This window comes from Conger conger, chromosome 3 (assembly GCF_963514075.1).
Source record: "Conger conger chromosome 3, fConCon1.1, whole genome shotgun sequence".
Lineage (NCBI taxonomy): Eukaryota > Metazoa > Chordata > Actinopteri > Anguilliformes > Congridae > Conger > Conger conger.
The window spans coordinates 69240707-69262758 of record NC_083762.1 but is presented as its reverse complement, the minus strand read 5'-3'; the positions used below and the strand labels follow the sequence as shown (position 1 = coordinate 69262758).

The following is a 22052-nucleotide window of genomic DNA, read 5'->3' as shown; positions in this document are numbered from 1 at the left end:
ACGTAAAGTAAATAACCTGTTTAATTTTGGTTTAAGATTTTTGTTGGAATTAAATTAGTTCACTCCATTTTGAAAGCTCATTTCGGGTGTATGAATTTACAATAATCCCTGATCCCCTTACAGGCGCACCTACAAACTGTCATTGTATAAAACACAGGGCCTGACAGACCTCCAACTCATCGTGAGGGAACCATCCTGAGGATCTCCAAACGCTGACAGAAGATGGACCACAGACTCATCTCCACCATCCTAGCTCTGCTGCTGAGCCTCTCACAGGCTCATCACCTCGTGGTAAGAGATGCTCCACTCAACACAGTGGAAAGTTTCACTCAACTCTTACCTCAAATATGTCTTCATTTTTATTAACCCAGTGTCTGCCTCCCTTTCTTCTTTAGGATCTTGACAGGGAAGGGAGTGACTCTTCACTAACTTGTGAGTAATTACTAGCTGAGTACATCATTCTCTATCTGATGTTTTTGATTTCATGTAGTATTTATTTCTGCAAGAACAAATCTGCCAGGATGAGGTCAGGATTTAAAATAATGTTTTCAATTCTTAATTTTCAAAGCTATCCAAATAGAGGACCCTGAAGATGTGGATATCACTACAAACATTCTACAGTCCAACAATGGTTAGTTTTATATGTTTTATTTCACTATTATGTGGCAAAGCATCTGAATCACAATTCAATTGTTATGCCATTCATGCCAGTCTGCTACAATTCGAAAATTGAAAAGTCAGAATATGAAATTTCCATTTTGCTAATGTTTCATGTTTTGACTTCAAAGGATCCAGTGAGATGCTGATGGAGGGAGACCTGGTTGTATCAAACACCAGAAATGCCATTAAGTGTCGGAATAACCGATGTTTATGGAGGAAATCCTCAAATGGACTTGTTGAAGTGCCTTACACTATGAGCAGTCGATTCTGTAAGTGAAGGAACATTTTTATTTTTACATTTTGTAAGTGCAGTCTGGTGCTGCTACTGAAAGAATAATATTGTCATGACTGAATTATCCATCCATCCATTATCTGAACCCGCTTATCCTGATCAGGGTCACAGGGGGGCTGGAGCCTATCCCAGCATACATTGGGCGAAAGGCAGGAATACACCCTGGACAGGTCGCCAGTCCATCGCAGGGCACACGCACCATTCACTCACACACTCACACCTACGGGCAATTTAGACTCTCCAATCAGCCTAACCTGCATGTCTTTGGACTGTGGGAGGAAACCAGAGTACCCGGAGGAAACCCACGCAGACACGGGGAGAACATGCAAACTCCGCACAGAGAGGCCTCGGCCGACGGGGATTCGAACCCAGGACCTCCTTGCTGTGAGGCGGCAGTGCTACCCACTGCACCATCCGTGCCGCCTCATGACTGAATTATGATCTTGTTTATAAATAAAAAAGAAATCATGGTTTTAAATTTTGTTTACTTTGATGCATAAGTATTTATATTAAATATATATGCGGTATGATAATTTATTTGAAAACATACATTTAAATCCAACCATTGCCATTGTCAGAGCTCAGCTCCAGTTATCATTATTCATATTAATGGTTTCTATGAGTATATGACTTGTGCTTGTTTTTGGATGCTTCTTCATTACAGCACGTTATCAGAAGAAGAGGATTGAAAATGCAATGAAGACCTTCAACACAGAAACCTGCATTCGCTTTGTTCCCCGGTCACATCAGAGAGACTTCATCAGTATTAAGAGTAGAGATGGGTGAGATCAGTTTCTCTAATGACAGGATCAATGGCAAGATACACTTCTCAGATTTGATTTTGGTGGGCTTGGCTAAGACTGAGAGAGACCTTCTATTTCCTTTCAGCTGTTATTCCTATCTTGGGAGAACTGGTGGCAAGCAGGTACTGTCTCTGGCCAAGTATGGTTGTGTTTACCACGGTATCATTCAGCATGAGCTGAACCATGCACTGGGCTTCTATCATGAGCACACAAGGAGCGACCGGGACCAATACGTCAAGATCAACTGGGAGAATGTAGCACCACGTAAGGAACTGTCTGAAATATTTTCAACCAATTAGCTATTGCTGGAAATTACATTGTTACGGTGAAAATTATATTCCTTTTCACTTTTAAATTGACAATGTACTGTATAGTAAAGTCTCTAAAAAACAGTTAATAACTTATTTTTTTTCATTTAACAGGCACCATCTTCAACTTTAAGAAACAAAATACTAATAATCTGAATACTCCATATGAATACACTTCTATCATGCATTATGGAAGGTAAGGGAAGGAGATATATTCTCATTATGACTGTATCTGGTCTGCAATGAATTGGAAATTAAACAGTGCTTTTATTCCATTTCTCTAGAACTGCATTCTCAACCAACAGACAGGACACTATAACTCCTATACCGGACCCAAACAAATCTATTGGACAGAGGTCAAATCTGTCCAGGGGGGACATTTTCCGGATCAATAAGTTGTACAGCTGCAGTGAGTACAGATATTTCAATAAGCCCTGAAGAACATTTACTGACAATTCTTTCTGAACCATCATTTTCTCAGATTTCAATGATTCTCAAATGTTCATAAAAATAGAAAAAACTAAATTACTCTGACATCACTGATAGATCCCTGTCTATGAGGTGATTCATTTATCTGAACAATGATATGTTATTCTATATTAAATGCATGCATCAGAGATTAGATATGATTAATATCACATTATTTACACACAATATCAGTATTTCATAGTTTAATCTGACAGATTGCATGATGCGTAGAAAAAGAAAAAATTCTTCTTATACTGTATTTTCCAGAAAAGAAATGCTTGAAGACAAAACATCCCAGACCCTAGGAGCAGAATCAATCAATCAAGATATCAATCAAGACATTCCAGTCAGATGAAATGCAGAACAATCCTTTTTGTGATGTCCCCTCCACAAGTTTGAATATTACTACAAGCTACTTTAAACTCATTCGCCTCATACAGATCAGTAACTCTGCCCAAGAGCAGGTGCATTCAACCCAAATTTCATATTTGTATTAATTTGAAGATTATTAAATGTATTTTATTGATATGTATCAGAGTTCTGTTCATCCAAGCTATTGTGATGAAGTGAAGTTCCCTGTAACTGTTTGAATGTGCTGGCTGAATGTATCTAAATGATTAAACTTTACCTCTGTCATTCCTTTTTCTAGCAACATGATTTATAATTTTTCTCCCCTGTTCAAACAGTGGAAACAGTTTTGCTTTTAAAGTGTCTGTAAGCTTCCATTTAACATCCAAGCAAGACATGCATTTCTTAAAAGGAAAGATTTAAAGACAGACAATGATTAACAAGACTGCATATCATAAGTGCAAAAGTAATTTAATTTATTGATAATGTCTGCACATGATAACAGTTTGAACCTAAAATGATGACCTACTCTATGAGGCAATATAACAAAGTTTCATGTGTTTCACATGTTTTATAGTGATGTCTTAATTGTCATGTTATCTGTAACCAATGATATCATGTCCTCAGGAAGGATTCTTATTTAGGTCTAATGTCTGACTCAATGTCTGATCCCACACCAGTTTAAAAATTGAGGTAAGGCCTATGATTAGGTTTCGGGTTAGGGGTCTGGTTGATTTATCAAATGTGTATCCACACATTTGCTTGTATCATTTTAACATGAATCCTGCTACAAATATACTTAGATTGGATCCAGCACCAACAGTCAGCTCTGATAAAGCATTGACTGTAAAATGAATTCAATCTATTCAATAAAAAAGCATGCATAAACCATAGCACAGTAGGGGAGCTCCTTCTATTTGATCATAGTGCATATAAATTCAGTGGATTAGACATGCTTTTCAGATACAGCACAGAAATAAAACACGCCCATGTCCAGAAGTGGCCAGAGCAGTTTTTAGAAAAACAAATACAAGTAGACAAGCAAGGTGTTGGGCAGAAGTGAACACAGACACGGGCTGTCAGGCTATCATAGTAATGTCTGTCTTGTAATATTTTACAGTTGAAAATCCTGCATTGTACGCATTTAATAAAAAATATTGAATGATGAGAGTAAATGTACTGAAATGAAGTACGTACTTCGTTTTCCCATATGTTACAACATAACATATTCTGCAGATTATTTTGTGTGTTGTTTATTAAATGCATTCTTTATTCATTATCTCTACATATTTTTATTAAGGGTGCCAATAATTCTGGAGCTATTTAAATATTCAAAAATCTGACGTAACCCTTGGCACATGAGAGAGTGCCAACCTTGAGGAACAAGTGTGGCAGCTGGTTAAGAAAAATGACAAAGATAAGGATGAAGCTGGCAAAGAATAGATTCATCAATAAAAGATACATATTCCCTGCACTGATACAAGTTCCCTGCACTGCTTCAATGAGGTCCAATCACATAACTCATAAAGAGTAAAATGATGAGTATGTGATTCAGCATTTAAAATACAGCATGGTCTATTTCAACAAGAAACCTATATTGAACTAATTCCATTTAACTTGCATTTAAGAAAAAAAGAAAGAAAAAAAAGCATTTCTTAAAACAGAAATAAAACACAGTTGGACTCTTGGATTTGGATTTGTTTTCCCCTTTAATAAGGTTTCCACAAGTATATTACAGGCCAACGTCTCATCCAGCCATATACCAACATTTTTATAGGAAGAGCTTTGTTTCACCCAACAGAGAAAATATCAAAACGTTGTGCTTTTTTTTTTGCATTCAAAAATGAAGGAATGTGGTTCTAAGAGAAAAACATTGAGGTAACTAACAGCTTGATTGAGGGAGGTAGCAACTGCATAGATGACTCTGTCATCTGTATATGAGCGGATCTTTGCTGGATAGATTCCCCTCCCTATGTCATTTACTAGGAGACAGAAAATGAAATGGGTCCTAAAATGAAGCCTTGTGGAACACCTGTAGTTATCTCTAAAAAATGAGTAGTGTGGTTGTCAGCATAAACTGGGATTCAGAGGTCACATTGAACATTATAACTGTTTCTTAGGGTTCAGAGGTCACGTTAAACATTATCACTGTTCCCACCAGGGGCTCGAAAATCACAGCCACATCCTGAAGTGTGGGTACAGACTGACTAAGAAATGTTTGTGGTGTGTGACCCCAAATTGCCAGAGACACCACAGAAAGCAAAAACCAAAAATCCAGTCAATCTCACCGTGTATTTTAGCCTTATAGTAACACTTACTGTAGTAAACTGACTTCATGTCCTTTGGCTGATGCTTTTATCCATAGCAACTTACAGCTGATTTACGCTAAGCAGGAGACAATCCTTCCCTGGTGCAATGCAGAGTTAAGGGCCTTGCTCAAAGGTCCAACGACGGTGCAGATCTTATCTTGGCTACACTGAAGATCAAACCACTGACCTTGCGGGTCCCAGTCATGGACCTTAACCACTTGGCTACAGGCCACCTCATATATATGTGTGTCTGATATATGTATACCAGCCTAATGCACCCTCACTAAGGCCAACACAGTGTTGTCTTTGTCAATGTGATCCATGATCCAAGTAACAAAAGCCTTGAAACAATGAACAAATGATGGCGCACAGTATAGGTTCTTATCAAGGGATTATGATGTCATTACAAACATGGCTGCTATAATAATATTGTCCCCTGACAGTCATTCACTCAGAATATTATTTTCTGTTGCTTCGAGCTGTATATTAACTAATGAATGTAACGGACAAACATAATCAGACTTCAATGCTTTGGGAATGGAGTTGGAGGCAAGGCTCAGATTAAAATTAGAGGCAATTAGAGGCAATGTAGCTATAAAATCTGCAGCTGCCATTTAATGGTAAGGGTCTACATTTTCAAGGCCAGCAGACTGTTTCTCATCAATGTATTTCAGGGCCTGACTGTTGAGGATCAAATCTAAACAGATTCACAGGCACATTTTTAGCAGGATTTATGTCAATATGACTTCAGCAAATCAATGGCTTCACATTTGATGAATCAACCTTACCCCTAAGCCTAACTCTAACCATAACCCTAATTATAACCCTTACCTCAATTTTAAGGCTATTATTTCTGAGCAAGACAGTCGTGTGTGAGATTAGACATTAAACTAATAGTATTATTACTGAGGACATGATATCATTGGTTACTGATAAAATGACAATGATGACATCACTATAAAGCATGTGGAACATATGAAATCTTGTTATCTTAAACTGTGTAGTGAGTAGACATCAATAAATTAAATGATTTTTACAATCTTGTGAAGCATCTTCTGTTTTTAATTCTTTCCTTTTATGAAATTCTGATGCATCACTGATTTTCTCTTGATGTCTTTCTTTCACATCTCTTGATGTGTTTTCTTGGAAGTGAACTGGAACCTTAATGATACTTGAAAAGCAAAACATCTCTTCTTCTGAAAAATGAAAAACCATATTGATAGAAAAATGAATGACAAAGGTAATTTAATCTGTGTAAAGTTTAATCACGTAGTACAGGAACATTCAGCCAGTACATGCAGACAGTTACAAAGAACTTCCCTTTTTTTACGATACCTCTGCCAAAAGAAAGGCAAATTATGCATATGAATGATATGCATTTCATCTGACTGTAATATTTTCATTGATGGCTTCATATTCTGCTTCACCCTTCCAACTCATTTTCTCATCAAGTAAGTCACTTCTGCAAAGTAAAAGAGATATTTTCTTATTTCAAGAAATGATTGTCAAACATTAAATGTATTGTTAAAATATCATATGTAATTTCTGATATATCAATAAATGACTTTTTAAAATATTACATTTCTATATTAAATAGTACTATATGTCCCACCTAATTCTATATTGAATAAAATATGGTTGTTGGGATGAATGCTCCTGCTCTTGGGCAGAGTTACTGATCTGTCTGTGGTGAATGAGTTTATTGTAGTTTACAGTAACACTGAAACTTGTGGAGGGAACATCACTAAAGGGGAGGGGGAAAAGAACATTTGAATAAATGCGTGGAAAGGATGGGTGAAATAAAGATCATGCAAAATTTGAAGATTATTGAAACTTGATCGGTACTCACAACAGCTGTACAGCTTATTGATCCTCTGAATGTCCCCCATGGACAGCCGTGGCCCCTGTCCAATAGATTGGTTTGGGTTTGGTATGGGAGTTATAGTGTCCTTTCCATTGGATGAGAAAGCAGTTCTGGAGAAATGGAAGGAATGGTCTCTGTTAATAAAAGTTCACATTGATCTCTATCTGGTTGCAGTCAAAATGTGACTATACCCCTTTTCCTCACCTTCCATAATGCATGATAGAAGTGTAGTCATATGGAGTGTTCAGATTATTAGTGTCTTGTGTCTGAAAGTTGTAGATGGTGTCTGAAAGAAAAAGAAACAAACACTGTGTTAGCCTCTATTGAAAAGTGTAGAAATAATGTTTCCCATAGCAATCTCATTTCATGCTATATTAAATTGAAAGCATGCTTGGTGGATAAAAACTGTCCAACATATGACAGGCAGTTCCTTACGTGGTGGAACATTCTCCCAGTTGATCTTGACGTATTGGTCCCGGTCGCTCCTTGTGTGCTCATGATAGAAGCCCAGTGCATGGTTCAGTTCATGCTGAATGATACCGTGGTAAACACAACCATACTTGTCCAGAGACAGTACCTGCTTGCTACCAGTTCTTCCAAGATGGGAATAACAACTGAAAGGAAAGATAAGGTCACCATTTCATAGTTAATCGAGCCTACCAAAATCAAATCTGAGTAGATTTGCAATTGATCCTGCATTCGTATAAAATCTGAGCTCATCCGTCTTTGCTCTCGACACTGATGAAGTCTCTTTGAAATGACCGGGGAACAAAGCGAATGCAGGTTTTTGTGTTGAAGGTCTCCATGGCATTTTCAATCTTCCTCTTTTGATAATATGCTGCAATGCAGAATCATCCAAAATCATGAATGAGCAGAATGTAAATTTTCAACTGAAGTACAATATTTAAAGTACTTAAACATTTTATGCATTCATAAAGTATGTTTTATTAAACAAATTTCATCTCCTTTTCCTCAAATAATAATGGACAATGTCATTGCCCTTCAATATTAGCACCAGGATGAACCAACAGTATGTATGAATACAGATTCTCCTTCACTTACAGAATTCATCGCCCACAGTGTAAGGCACTTCAACAAGTCCGTTTGAGGATTTCCTCCATAAACATTGGTTATTCCAGCAGTTTACAGCATTCCTGGTGTTTGATAAGACCAGGTCTCCCTCCATCAGCATCTCACTGGACCCTTTAAAGACAGCACACAGTCATTCAGAGGATCATGCCATTTACACAAACAACTGGCACAACAAGTGAATGCTGAAAAATTTATATTTGCGGAACCATTCACAACATATTGATATTTTAGAAATGAAATAATGAAAGGGAAGTTATATTGACGGTGTCAGTTTTTGTGCATTGTCACAAGTTAATAAAGAAATGATTATACCAACCATTGTTGGACTGTAGAATCCTTTCAGTGATGTCCAAATCATCAGGATCCTCTATTTGGATTTCTTCAAAGGAGAAGATTTCAAAATATTATTTTAATATTGATCTCACGCTTGAAAATTGCTTCAGAAATAAATGAAATCCAAAGCATCAGGTACTGAAGTGTTTTACAGCAAAGGAACTAACCACAAAGCAATGGAAACTCATCTTCATCACTTTCAAGATCCTAAAGAAGACAGAGGGGCAGACAGACACTGGGTTAATACAACTGAACACACATTTGAAACTTTCCACTGTGTTGAGTGGAGCATCTCTTACCACGAGGTGATGTGCCTGTGAGAGGCTCAGCAGCAGAGCTAGGATGGTGGAGATGAGTCTGTGGTCCATCTTCTGTCAGCGTTTGGAGATCCTCAGGATGGTTCCCTCACGATGAGTTGGTGTCTGAGGTCTGTCAGGCCCTGTCTTTTATACTACAGTTTGTAGGTGTGTCTGTAAGGGGATTAGGGATTATCGTAAATTCATACACCCGAAATGAGCTTTTAGAAGGGAGTGAACTAATTGAATTCCAACAATAAATTTAAGCCAAAACTAAACAGGTTATTTACTTTTCATTGTTAATCTGGGCAGATTAACGTTGCCCATCCCTCTCCTCTAAAGCACAGATGACTGTGCATCCCTCTTTTTTTCTGCCCTTTAATTTCATGATAAAACAGTGCAGATCGTCTATCTATCTTTAGTATGTTGATTGAAATACATTCAATGTCAAACATTAACAGTTTTAATAAAATAAAAAGATAAAAGAGTAAAACAATTTTTTTTTTTTTTACTATTTTTCAACCGGGCACAAATATAGTAAATGTAATTAAGTAAATGTATATATTTTTATATATTTATTATAAAAGCAAGATGTGCATCAAGAACTCCGCTTTGTCGGGAGAACGACATCCCTCAGCTGTATTAACATTACAATAAATACGTACATCCATTTTTTATTTATCACTACCTGAAAATATTGGGGACACGTTCAAACTGCACTTCTCTAGACTCGACTATCCGATGTGCATGCTTTTTGACAGATTAATTTACTTTACAACCACAATTAATTTAGTAAAATATTAGATTGAAGACTTCTTATTGTCTGTAAAATGAAGAATGTTCAGCTGGGTACAGACTATAACATGTATTGCTAAAGATGAACTCCATGTGACAAGTGCTAAACTGCTGTATGACGGTACTCATATGTGGAATGGATTAGACATTTAAAAGCTAAAAAGGAGAATAATAAGCATTTCTAACCTATATGTAATATAGGTTAGAAATGTCCTGTGTGTTTTTTGGGAGAGAATTGGTTTCCATTGATCTTCCCAACTTACTACAGTAAACAAATTGATCCATAAAAATGACAAATTTCTTGCCAGAAGTTTGCACACTGCATTTAAAAGCTTGTTTTGGGTGTTGAGAATTGACAGTAATCCCAGATCACCTTACAGGCACACCTACAAACTGTAGTTGTATAAAACACAGGGCCTGACAGACCTCAGACACCAACTCATCGTGAGGGAACCATCCTGAGGATCTCCAAACGCTGACAGAAGATGGACCACAGACTCATCTCCACCATCCTAGCTCTGCTGCTGAGCCTCTCACAGGCACATCACCTCGTGGTAAGAGATGCTCCACTCAACACAGTGGAAAGTTTCAAATGTGTGTTCAGTTGTATTAACCCAGTGTCTGTCTGCCCCTCTGTCTTCTTTAGGATCTCGGAAGTGATGAAGGCGAGTCTCCATTGCTTTGTGGTTAATTCCTTTGCTGTAAAACACTTCAGTACCTGCTGCTTTGGATTTCATTTATTTCTGTAACAATATTCAAGTGTGAGGTCTATTTAAAAATAATATTTTGAAATCTTCTCCTTTGAAGAAATCCAAATAGAGGATCCTGATGATTTGGACATCACTGAAAGGATTCTACAGTCCAACAATGGTTGGTGTAATATTTTCTTTATTAACACGTGACCATGCATAAATACAACTTTTCTTGTCATGATTGTATTTCTGAAATGTCAATACAGTATGTCGCATGGGGTTCCGCAAAAACCAAGGAAAGAAAAGTCAGAAAGTGGAATGTCCATGTCATGAAATTTTCACAATAAATTCACAATAAATGTTGAGTTGTTTGTGTAAATGGCTTGATCCTCTGAATGACTGTGTGCTGTCTTTAAAAGGGTCCAGTGAGATGCTGATGGAGGGAGACCTGGTCGTATCAAACACCAGGAATGCTCTAAACTGCTGGAATAACCAATGTTTATGGAGGAAATCCTCAAATGGACTTGTTGAAGTGCCTTACATTGTGGGCAATGAATTCTGTAAGTGAAGGAGAATCTGTATTCATACATACTGCTTGTTCACCCTGGTGTTAAGACTGAATGGCAATGACATTGTCCATTATTATTTGAGGAAAAAGAGATGAAATTTGCTTAATAAAACATACTTTATAAATGCAATATTGTTGGAATGCTTTCACAAAAAATGTACTTTAAATATTGTACTTCAGTTGAAAATGTTGCTCATTCTTGATTTTGGATGATTCTGCATTGCAGCATATTATCAAAAGAGGAAGATTGAAAATGCCATGGAGACCTTCAACACAGAAACCTGCATTCGCTTTGTTCCCCGAACATTTCAAAGAGACTTCATCAGCATCGAGAGCAAAGACGGGTGAGCTCAGATTTTATACTAATGCAGGATCAATTGCAAATCTACTCGATTTGATGTTGGTAGGCTCGATTAACAATGAAATGGTGACCTTATTTTTCCTTTCAGTTGTTATTCCCATCTTGGAAGAACTGGTAGCAAGCAGGTACTGTCCCTGGACAAGTATGGTTGTGTTTACCACGGTATCATTCAGCATGAACTGAACCATGCACTGGGCTTCTATCACGAGCACACAAGGAGCGACCGGGACCAATACGTCAAGATCAACTGGGAGAATATAGCACCACGTAAGGAAGAGCCTGTCATATTTTAGACAGTGTTTATCCACCCAAGCAGTTGCTTTCAATTTAATATAGCATGAAATGAGATTGCTATGGGAAACATTATTTCTACACTTTTCAATAGAGGCTAACAAAGTATTTGTTTCTTTAACTGTCTTTTTCTTTCAGACACCATCTACAACTTTCAGACACAAGACACTAATAATCTGAACACTCCATATGACTACACTTCTATCATGCATTATGGAAGGTAAGGAAAAGGGGTATAGTCACATTTTGACTGCAACCAAATAGAGATCAATGCAAACTTTTATTAACAGAGACCATTTTATTTTTCTTCCATTTCTCCAGAACTGCTTTCTCATCCAATGGAAAGGACACTATAACTCCCATACCGAACCCAAACCAATCTATTGGACAGAGGCCACGGCTGTCCATGGGGGACATTCAGAGGATCAATAAGCTGTACAGCTGTTGTGAGTACCAATAATTGAAAATTAATCATTAATCATATATAATAAGTTTCAATAATCTCTGAAAAACTACATTTTTCACATTTTCCATTACCTTTTTTTTTACCCATCCTTTCCACACATTTATTCAAATGTTATTTTCCCTCTCCTCTTTTATGATGTACCCTCCATAAGTCTGAGTGTTACTGTAAACTACAATAAACTCATTCACCACAGACAGATCAGCTACTCTCTCTCAACAAAATAACTTTTACTTTGCAGAAGTGACTTACTTGATGAGAAAATGAGCTGGAAGGTTGAAGCAGAATATCATCATCAATGAAAATATTAGTTGGATGAAATGCATATCAATCATATGTATAATTTATTTTCTTCTCATCAGAGCTATTGTAATAAAGTTAAGTTTTTGGTAACTGTGTCAATGTACTGGCTGAATATTCCTGTACTGCATGATTAAACTTTACACAGATTAAAATTCCTTCGTCATTCATTTTTCTGTCAAGATGATTTATCATTTGGTGATGTTTTGCTTTTAATGTATCTTTAATGTTCCAGTTCACTTGTAAGAAACCACAAGGGAAGATATCAACAGAAAATCAGTGATGCATTTGAATTTCATAAAAGGATATAATTAAAGACAGAAGATACTTAACAAGACTGCAAAAATCATTGAATTTATTGATAATGTCAGCTCATAACACAGTTTCATGTGTTCCACATGCTTTATAGTGATGCCATCATTTTAATTTATCAGTAACCAATGATATCATGTGCTCAGGGAGGATTTTTATCTTGGCCAAAATACTATTTGCTTAATTTCTAATCCCACACAAGACTATCTTGCTAAAAAGAGAGGTAAGGGTTATAATTAGAGATAGGATTAGAGTGATGTTTCAGGGCATGGTTGATTCATCAACTCGTATAAACATAAATCCTGCTACAAATGCCCCAGTGAATTTGTTTAGATTGGATCCAGCCTCAGCAGTTAGGCCCAAAAAACATTTATTGTAAAAGGCCTGCTGGACCCTGACAATTTAGATCCTTACCTTTAAATGGCAGCTGCAGATTTTATAGCTGCACCAATTGCCTCTATTACTAGTCTGAGCCTTCCCTCCAACTCCAAGTATGGAGTCTGATTATGTCCATCCGTTACATAAGGGAGGTTGTTTTAACAATTATCTCACCATTTCTAAGTTGTCTGTCCTGGCCAAATTCTTTTAATCATTAGGTAATATACAGCAAACAAATCAAAGGCACTCGGCAAACATGAAAATCAGGCAAAGGGTGTCTTTCAGGAATTGCAAATCAACAGGCATATTGGGAACTCAGCTCTGAATTCTGATCAACGTTCAGACAAGGAACAAGGCAGAGACTGGGGTTTAAATACATGAGGGGAGGTGACAAACTAGGCGGGGCACGGGAGTGAGATGGGCTAACAAATTGACAACAGGTGATACAATAACAAGGGGGAAAACGAAAACGCGGACTGGATGCACATCGACACACATGAAAGACATACGGCTCCGGATTAGGGAGTGTACATTTGCATAGAGTTAGGCGACATAGTGATAGCGAGAGGCAGGTGCGAACATTTCGCCAAATCAAAGCAAGTAATCAGTAATAGAATAGAAAGGCGGAGTAATAGAGCAGAATTGAAATGGGAGATAACGCTAGTAAGTTAGTTACGTGCTTAAATCTAAATTACCCAAAATAAGTGACTGTTAGTTAATTAGTTAGACAGGGAGTTAGTGTGTTAATATAATTAGTACTGTACAATATCTATGTGAGTTGTTATTAGTAAGATTAGTGCTATCCAACACGAATTAGTGAGAAAGCAGGAAGTAAGAAAATGCGAGGCTGAGAAGGAATCATTGAAACCCGGAAATGTTCGAAACCACCCGAATAGTGCAGCACGCAGACAGGGGAGTGACTATGGCTCATAAACATACAGAAACACATATAACAGGGGATGACGGATGCAATGAACTGAAATGGACAACAATAAACCATATATGCAATAATCATAAATGACAAGAATAACAATAAACAAACAGACAAAAATCAGGAACATTACACACAGTCAATCTTGAGGTCAGGGAACAATACTAATATAGCAGCCATGTTTGTAATTAATGGAATCCTAAACTCCCTTGATAAGAAGCTACACAGTGCAGCATTATTAGTTAACCTTTCCAAGGCTTTTGTTTCTTGGATTATGGATTACTTTGACAAAGACAACCCTGCTATGGTCTTAGTGAGGGTGCATTAGGCTGGTTCAAAAACTATACATATATCTGACAGAACACAAAGGGTCTCATTCATGAAACGGGAGCAGAACGAATTTGTGTGTAAAATGTGAGTAGAGGGAAATTTACGGGTTTTTGGCATTCATCAATATTTTAGTAGCTCCGATCTTTTCGTAGCTACTAACAAAATCTACACCTGCTGTTGACCACGCGTAGTGCTTGTGCAAATTGAAGAATGCACATAAATAATGCTTGTCACTAATGGAAATGGAAATTTACATTTTACTTCATATTGCGCTCTGTTATGTAAACAATACGCAGATGCCTTTGAAACATGTGATATGAACATGACAAACAATTAAAAATATAACACATTTAGTTAAATTAGTTGGCAATTAGCAGGTTTAAGATCCAGATTAGGTTCATGATTGTGAATTATCTGTGTAAATCGACTCAGTAGATTACACAATCTTTCTACATGTTGAATGATAAAAAAAAATAATAATAAAAAAATATATATATATATATATATTTTTTTTTATTCTTTTTATTTTATTTTTATTTTTTTAAATTATCATTCAACATGTAGAAATCTGTGCTTGTATCTGTGCTTGGTTTTCTAGCCACAGGGACCTTCCAGCGCGAGATAGGTGACAGGTCCGGCATTTCGCAACCAACTATGAGCCGCATCCTCCCTGCTGTGCTCAATGGTATTTTAAAACTAGTGCCAGAGTACATCAAATTTCCCTATGACGCACAACGGCAGGTAGAAGTGATGCAGGGATTCAGTGCAATTGCCAGGTGTCATCGGTGCCATAGACTGCACACACGTGCGCATCAAGGCTCCATCTGGTGATGCATTTGCTTACATAAACCGGAAAAACTTTCATTCCGTTAATGTGCAACTGATCTGTGATGCAAAGTGTGTGCTGTTAAACGTTGTGGCACGGTGGCCTGGTGGGACGCATGATGCATTTATCCTGCGTAATAGTGCAGTTGAGGTTTGGAGGATGGAGCTGTGAGGAACGGCTGGCTCATTGGTAAGAATATAGCCTGCCTATACAATTGCACTCGCCAGCTAGAAATATGAAACAACGTTTGTTTTTTTTCGTTTTATGTGTGGCTCTTTTTTCATTTGAAAGAAACCTTTAATAAATCTTATTTGAAAAATGTTTGATTTACGTTGGCTGCAGACTGACTTATTTGGAGCTGTACAGTATAAAACAGAGCTTTAGGCTATTAAGATTCAAATAATTTGAAGACGATGCATACAAAACTGCAGTGGGCTATATGTTATCCATATCCTTTCTTGAAATGAATGTTAAATAGCTCTACATTCCGACACTGATATCCATTACGCACCATTACGCACAATATAACATTACTGGTTTCCCGTTTCCACTTCATTCAATCCGAAGAGAAACCCCCACAAATGTTCTGTTTGTTTGGTGGGACTGTACGACCTAGGTTAAACTATACTAACCACTAAGCTATCAGTGATGGTTTTCAGAATGTATTATGATACAACAATTATCACCTTACCATCTGGGTTTGATGTTGTCTCCAGTGGAGGCATGTCGGTGTCTCCGTCAGGTATAATTCCTGACAGAGAGGTCTCCCCAATAATGCCAGTGATGCGCTCGCCAGCAGGTGGTATTTGTGCCTGTGAGCCTCCTCCTCCTGTGGCTGATGCATGTTTTTTGTGTGCGCTTATACGTTTATTTGCCTCCAGTTTCATGTCAAACCATTTACGTTTCACCTCGGATATGGCTCTATTGTCTACAGAGGCAACATTAACAGCATCTGTCACCTCCTTCCAGGCCTTCGCTTTGCCTGTCCCTGTCACAACACCACTACTGATAGAAGAAAAGAAACGATTTTTTCTTGACTCCACCACCCAAAATGATTTCGATCTCCGCTTCGGAAAAGTTTTTTTTCTTTCTCTTTCTTTGTTTGCGCCATGGTAAATGGCTGGCATTTATATAGCGCCTTTATCCAAAGCGCTGTACAATTGATGCTTCTCATTCACCCATTCATACACACACTCACACACCGACGGCGATTGGCTGCCATGCAAGGCGCCGACCAGCTCCTCAGGAGCATTTGGGGGTTAGGTGTCTTGCTCAGGGACACTTCAACACAGCCCGGGCGGGGGATCGAACCGGCAACCCTCCGACTGCCAGACGACTGCTCTTACTGCCTGAGCCATGTCACCCCATGATGACTGACAGGTCGACTGGGTGCGTCTACACCTCCTTATATGGTAATCATTGTCTATTCATGGGAGGGGATTTATGCTAATTGCTGATTACCGGGAGCGCGCTTTCACTTTACGATGGATTGGCATTCATGATCATACACACGAGTTTACGATGAGATCTGAGTTTCCCGCGGCGTTCATGAATCCGGAGTAGGTTTTTAGTAGCGTGGACATTTATGTGCAAATCTGAACATAGATTTACTAACGTTTCATGAATGAGACCCAAAGTGTTTATGATGAGAACCACAAGACTGAGTTTTTAGAGATAACTGCAGGTGTTCCGCAGGGCTTAATTTTAGGACCCCTTTCATTTTCAGTTTTTCTAGTAAATAATTTCGGAGGGGAATCAATCCAGATCTGGTCATATACAGATGACATAGTCATCTACACCTTTGCTACCTCCTTCAATCAAGCTGTTAGTGACCTCAGAGTTTTTTTTTTTAACATTCCTTCAGTTGAAGTTAGTTTTGAATGCACAAAAAACTACTGTAGTAAAGTTTTGACGTTTTCTCTGTCGGGGAAAAAAAATCTCTTCCTATGAATATCTTGGTATATGGCTGGATGAGAAGTTGACCTTTAACATACATGTGGAAATCCTTATTAAAGGAAAAGAAATACAAATCCAAAAGTGCAATTGTGTTTTATTTTTGTTTTAAGAAATAAGGGTTTTTTTTCTTCTTAAATGCAAGTTTAATGGAATTAGTCCAATCTTTGATTCTAGCGCAGAAAACTTAATATGTATCTTTTTATTGATTAATCTATTCTTGGTCAGCTTCATCCTTATCGTTGTCATTTTTTTCACAACCAGCTGCCACACTTGTGTCAAGTTTCAGGTCTGTCTCGCCATGTTTTATGTTTATTCATGTTGTCTTAGTCACGTAGTGTCTTATCATGTATTATGTTAGTCTAGGTTCGTCATGTTGTTTAGTTTATTTCTTGTTACGATTTATTTTCTCGTCATGTCTAGTTATGTTTCGTTACGATTATATTACCTTGTTATGTTGAATGGTTATCGTCTTAGTTTCGTTTTGTATTATGTTTTGATTTATGTTTATTGTTACGTTAACTGGTCGTTGTTTATGCATACACTTTTACATGTCTTTCCGCAAACCTTGCGTTCCGCCTTTTCTCTCGCTCCTTCTGTCATTCACTCCCTAATTGTTTCCATTTGTCTATTTACTAAAACGACTAACGCTAGATCAGGATTGGGTAGAAACTAACAAAACTAATCATGTGTTCATGTTACCTTACGTTTCTCGTGCATGTCATTTACTAATTTACTAATGCTAGGGCAGGATAGGTTTATTACTAACGATTACTAATCTCCTTGTTAAACTTGTCATCCATCGCACCTGTTTTCCATTTCCTTGCTACGCTCTAACTAATTGTCTACACCTGTCTACACCCGCATTTATAGCCCAGTCGCGCAACTGTTCTTCGCGAAATTGTCTGCCTCTAGTTTTACTACGCAGCGCTTGAGCATTATTTTCTGATTGAGTCACGTTAAGAGCCAAGCCTGTTTTGCCGACCATCGTTATTGATTTCTGTTTCGTTGACCATTGTTTGTTTTTGACCACGTCCTCGCCTACCGTCTTTGTACTTTTGCGTCGCTTATTGTTTTATGGTTTCGACTTCCGCATCGCCCTCGACTACTACTCTGCCTGCCGTCCGCCTGTACATCTGCCCCGCTGACAGCTCTCCTGCTACCGGACCTCCCTGCACGTTTACCGACTACGAGTTTGCCTCTTCCCTCGGCACCGTGCTGTTTTTTGTTTAATATTTGTTTGGCTGGATCTACGTGTATGGACATTGCTTGTTTTGACTACGCTCCTGGGATTCGTCCCGAATAAAGCCCTGACGGGACTTTATCTTATCTAAGTCGTGCATTTTGGGTCCAACCCCCACGCACCCGTCTCAACTTGGTCCTCAAGGTTGGCCCTTTCTCATGCGCCAAGGGTGATTTTTGCAAAGCTTTTCTCTTTATGAAAATATTAAGGAAAACATGGAACTGGAGACATTGCCCTTGATATGGGATTTTAAATAGTCAGCTCCAGAATTATTGGCACCCTTAATGAAAATGCGTACAGATAATGAATAAAATAATCTACAGAATGTATTATGTTGTAACATATGGGAAAATGACATGCGTACTTGATTTCAGTACATTTACTCTCCAATGTTTTCTTTTATTAGACATACTATGCAGGATTTTCAATGGGTAAATACTGTAGAATAGACATTACTATGATATCATGGCAACCTGTGCCTGCATTCACTTCTGCTTATCTATTGTATTTGTCATTCTTAAAACTCTCTGGCCGCTTCTGGACATGGGCTTGTTTTATTTCTGTGCTGTATCTGAAAAGCCTGTCTGATCCACTGAACTTATATGCACTATGATCAAATAGGAGTTTCCTTACTGTGCTATGTGCTGTGCTATGAACTGATGGTTGGGGCTGGATCCAATCTAAGCATATTTTTAGCAGGATTCATGTTAATATGATTTGCGCAAATTGGTGGCTCCACATTTGATTAATCAACCTGAATCCTAACCCTAAACTGAATTAGAGACTTTACCTCAATTTTAAGCTTGTGTGGGATCAGAAATTAAGCATACAATATTATTTGGCCTAAATAAGAATCCTTACTGAGGACATGATATCATTGGTTACAGATAACATGACAATTATGACATCACTATAAAGTATGTGGAACACATGAAAGTTTATCTTGCCTCATAGAGTAGGTCATCATTTTAGGTTCAAACTTTTATCATGTGCAGCCATTATCAATAAATGAAATTACTTTTGCTCTTACGATATGCAGTCTTGTTAATCATCACCCGTCTTTAATTCTTTTCTTTTAAGAAATGCACATGCATCGCTGATTTTCTGTTGCTGTTGTCTTGCTTGGATGTGAACTGGAAGTTTACAGACACTTTAAAAGCAACAAATGTCTTCTATTTTTTGAACGGGGTAAAGATTATAAATCATGATAGAAAAATGAATGACAAAGGTAATTTAATCTGTGTAAAGTTTAATCATTTAGATACATTCAGCCGGTACATTCAAACAGTTACAGGTAACTTCACTTCATCACAATAGCTTGGATGAACAGAACTCTGATACATATCAATAAAATACATTTTATAATATTCAAATTAATACAAATGTGAAATTTGGGTTGAATGCACCTGCTCTTGGGCAGAGTTACTGATCTTTCTGCGGCAAATTAGTTTAAAGTAGCTTGTAGTAACACTCAAACTTGTGGAGGGATCATCACAAAAGGGATTGTTCTGCATTTCATCTGACTGGAATATCTTGATTGATATCTTGATTGATTGATTCTGCTCCTAGGATCTGGGATGTTTTATCTTCTAGCATTCCTTTTCTGTAAAATCTGGAAATACAGTATGAGAAGAATTATTTTCTCTTTTTCAAGGCATCATGCAATCTGTCAGATTAAACTATGAAATACTGTAATGTGATATTAATCATATCTAATCTCTGATAGATGTATTTAATATAGAATAACATATCATTGTTCAGATAAATGAATCACCTCATGGACAGGGATCTATCAGTGGTGTCAGAGTAATTTAGTTTTTTCTATTTTTATGAACATTTGAGAATCATTGAAATCTGAGAAAATGATGGTTCAGAAAGAATTGTCAGTAAATATTCTTCAGAGCTTATTGAAATATCTGTACTCACTGCAGCTGTACAACTTATTGATCCTGAGAATGTCCCCCTTGGACAGATTTGACCTCTGTCCAATAGATTTGTTTGGGTCAGGTATAGGAGTTATAGTGTCCAGTTTGTTGGTTGAGAATGCAGTTCTAGAGAAATGGAAGAAAAGCACTGTTAAATTTCAAATTCATTGCAGACCAGATGCAGTCATAATGAGAATATATCTCCTTTCCTTACCTTCCATAATGCATGATAGAAGTGTATTCATATGGCGTATTCAGATTATTAGTATTTTGTTTCTGAAAGTTGAAGATGGTCCCTGTTAAATGAAAAAATAAATTGTGAACTGTTTTTTAGAGACTTTAATATACAGTATTTTGTCAATTTAAAAGTGAAAATGAATATGATTTGCAGCATAACAATGTAATTCCTGGCAATATCTAATTGGTTAAAAAATGACAGGCGGTTCCTTACGTGGTGCTACATTCTCCCAGTTGATCTTGACGTATTGGTCCCGGTCGCTCCTTGTGTGCTCATGATAGAAGCCCAGTGCATGGTTCAGCTCATGCTGAATGATACCGTGGTAAACACAACCATACCTGGCCAGAGACACTACCTGCTTGCCACCAGATCTTCCAAGATAGGAATAACAGCTGAAAGGAAAAAGAATGTCGCTCTCAGTCTTAGCCAAGCCCACCATAATTAAATCTGAGAAGTGTATCTTGCCATTGATCCTGTCATTAGTGTTACTGATCTCACCCATCTCTGCTCTCAATACTGATGAAGTCTGTCTGATATGACTGGGGAACAAAGCGAATGCAGGTTTCTGTGTTGAAGGTCTTCATGGCATTTTCAATCCTCTTCTTCTGATAACATGCTGTAATGCAGAAGCATCCAAAAACAAGCATATACATTATATATTGAGTCATATACTCAAAGAAACCATTAATATGAATAATGATAACTGGAGCTGAGCTCTGACTTCACTAAATGGCAACGGTTTGATTTAAATGCTTTGAAATAAATTATCACATATATAATCATATCATATATAAATACTTATGCATCAAAGTAAAAACATAATTATAAGAATAATTTATTGTTTATTTATAAACAAGATCGTAATTCAGTAATGAAAAATATTATTCTTTCAGTAGTAGCACCAGGCTGCACTTACAAAATGTAAAAATAAAAATGTTCCTTTACTTACAGAATCGATTGCTCATAGTGTAAGGCACTTCAACAAGTCCATTTGAGGATTTCTTCCATAAACATCGGTTATTCCGACACTTTATGGCATTTCTGGTGTTTGATACAACCAGGTCTCCCTCCATCAGCATCTCACTGGATCCTTTGAAGTCAAAACATGAAACATTAGCAAAATGGAAATTTCATATTCTGACTTTTCATTCATAGTTATGGCAGCATTTTCAAATTGTGGCAGACTGGCATAAATGGCATAACAATTTAGTTGTGATTCACATGCTTTGCCACAAAATAGTGAAATAAAACATATAACACTAACCATTGTTGGACTGTAGAATGTTTGTAGTGATATCCACATCTTCAGGATCCTCTGTTTGGATAGCTTTGAAAATGCAGAATTGAAAACATTCTTTTAAATCCTGACCTCATTGTGGCAGATTAATTCTTGCAGAAAACAAAACATCAAAACATCAAAAACATCAGGTACAGAATTATGTACTTAGCTATTAATTACTCACAAGTTAGTGGAGAGTCACTCCCTTCCCTGTCAAGATCCTAAAGAAGAAAGGGAGGCAGACACTGGGTTAATAAAAATGAAGACATATTTGAGGTAAGAGTTGAGTGAAACTTTCCACTGTGTTGAGTGGAGCATCTCTTACCACGAGGTGATGTGCCTGTGAGAGGCTCAGCAGCAGAGCTAGGATGGTGGAGATGAGTCTGTGGTCCAT

General features: G+C 37.5%; 3 protein-coding genes and 1 pseudogene across 6 annotated transcripts; 2 read left to right on the top strand and 2 right to left on the bottom strand.

The window, feature by feature from the left end:
* Positions 1 to 222: 222 nt before the first annotated feature.
* Positions 223 to 2501, top strand: LOC133123529 (hatching enzyme 1.2-like). The gene is made up of 8 exons (XM_061233998.1): positions 223 to 291; positions 396 to 414; positions 569 to 631; positions 789 to 929; positions 1617 to 1734; positions 1841 to 2019; positions 2178 to 2259; positions 2348 to 2501. The coding sequence occupies exons 1-8, from the start codon at positions 223 to 225 to the stop codon at positions 2499 to 2501; spliced, it is 825 nt and encodes a 274-aa protein (XP_061089982.1).
* A 3301-nt stretch (positions 2502 to 5802) lies between these two features.
* Positions 5803 to 8845, bottom strand: LOC133123528 (hatching enzyme 1.2-like; annotated as a pseudogene).
* A 1208-nt stretch (positions 8846 to 10053) lies between these two features.
* On the top strand, positions 10054 to 11940 carry LOC133123360 (hatching enzyme 1.2-like). Of its 4 annotated transcripts, XM_061233766.1 has the most exons (8): positions 10054 to 10122; positions 10215 to 10233; positions 10376 to 10438; positions 10680 to 10820; positions 11055 to 11172; positions 11278 to 11456; positions 11619 to 11700; positions 11802 to 11940. In XM_061233766.1, exons 1-8 carry the CDS (start codon positions 10054 to 10056, stop codon positions 11938 to 11940), a joined length of 810 nt encoding a protein of 269 aa, XP_061089750.1. The 4 variants fall into 4 exon arrangements, with proteins under 4 accessions (XP_061089750.1, XP_061089752.1, XP_061089751.1 ...); XM_061233768.1 differs by lacking the exon at positions 10215 to 10233 and having other exon boundaries at positions 10390 to 10438; XM_061233767.1 differs by lacking the exon at positions 10215 to 10233 and having other exon boundaries at positions 10054 to 10153; positions 10388 to 10438.
* Positions 11941 to 19708: 7768 nt separating this feature from the next.
* On the bottom strand, positions 19709 to 22052 carry LOC133123723 (hatching enzyme 1.2-like). Its single transcript, XM_061234214.1, has 9 exons — positions 21984 to 22052; positions 21843 to 21879; positions 21644 to 21706; positions 21329 to 21469; positions 20878 to 20995; positions 20593 to 20771; positions 20356 to 20437; positions 20143 to 20267; positions 19709 to 19828 (listed from the first exon to the last, which is right to left on the bottom strand). Exons 1-9 carry the CDS (start codon positions 22050 to 22052, stop codon positions 19806 to 19808), a joined length of 837 nt encoding a protein of 278 aa, XP_061090198.1. The 3' UTR covers positions 19709 to 19805.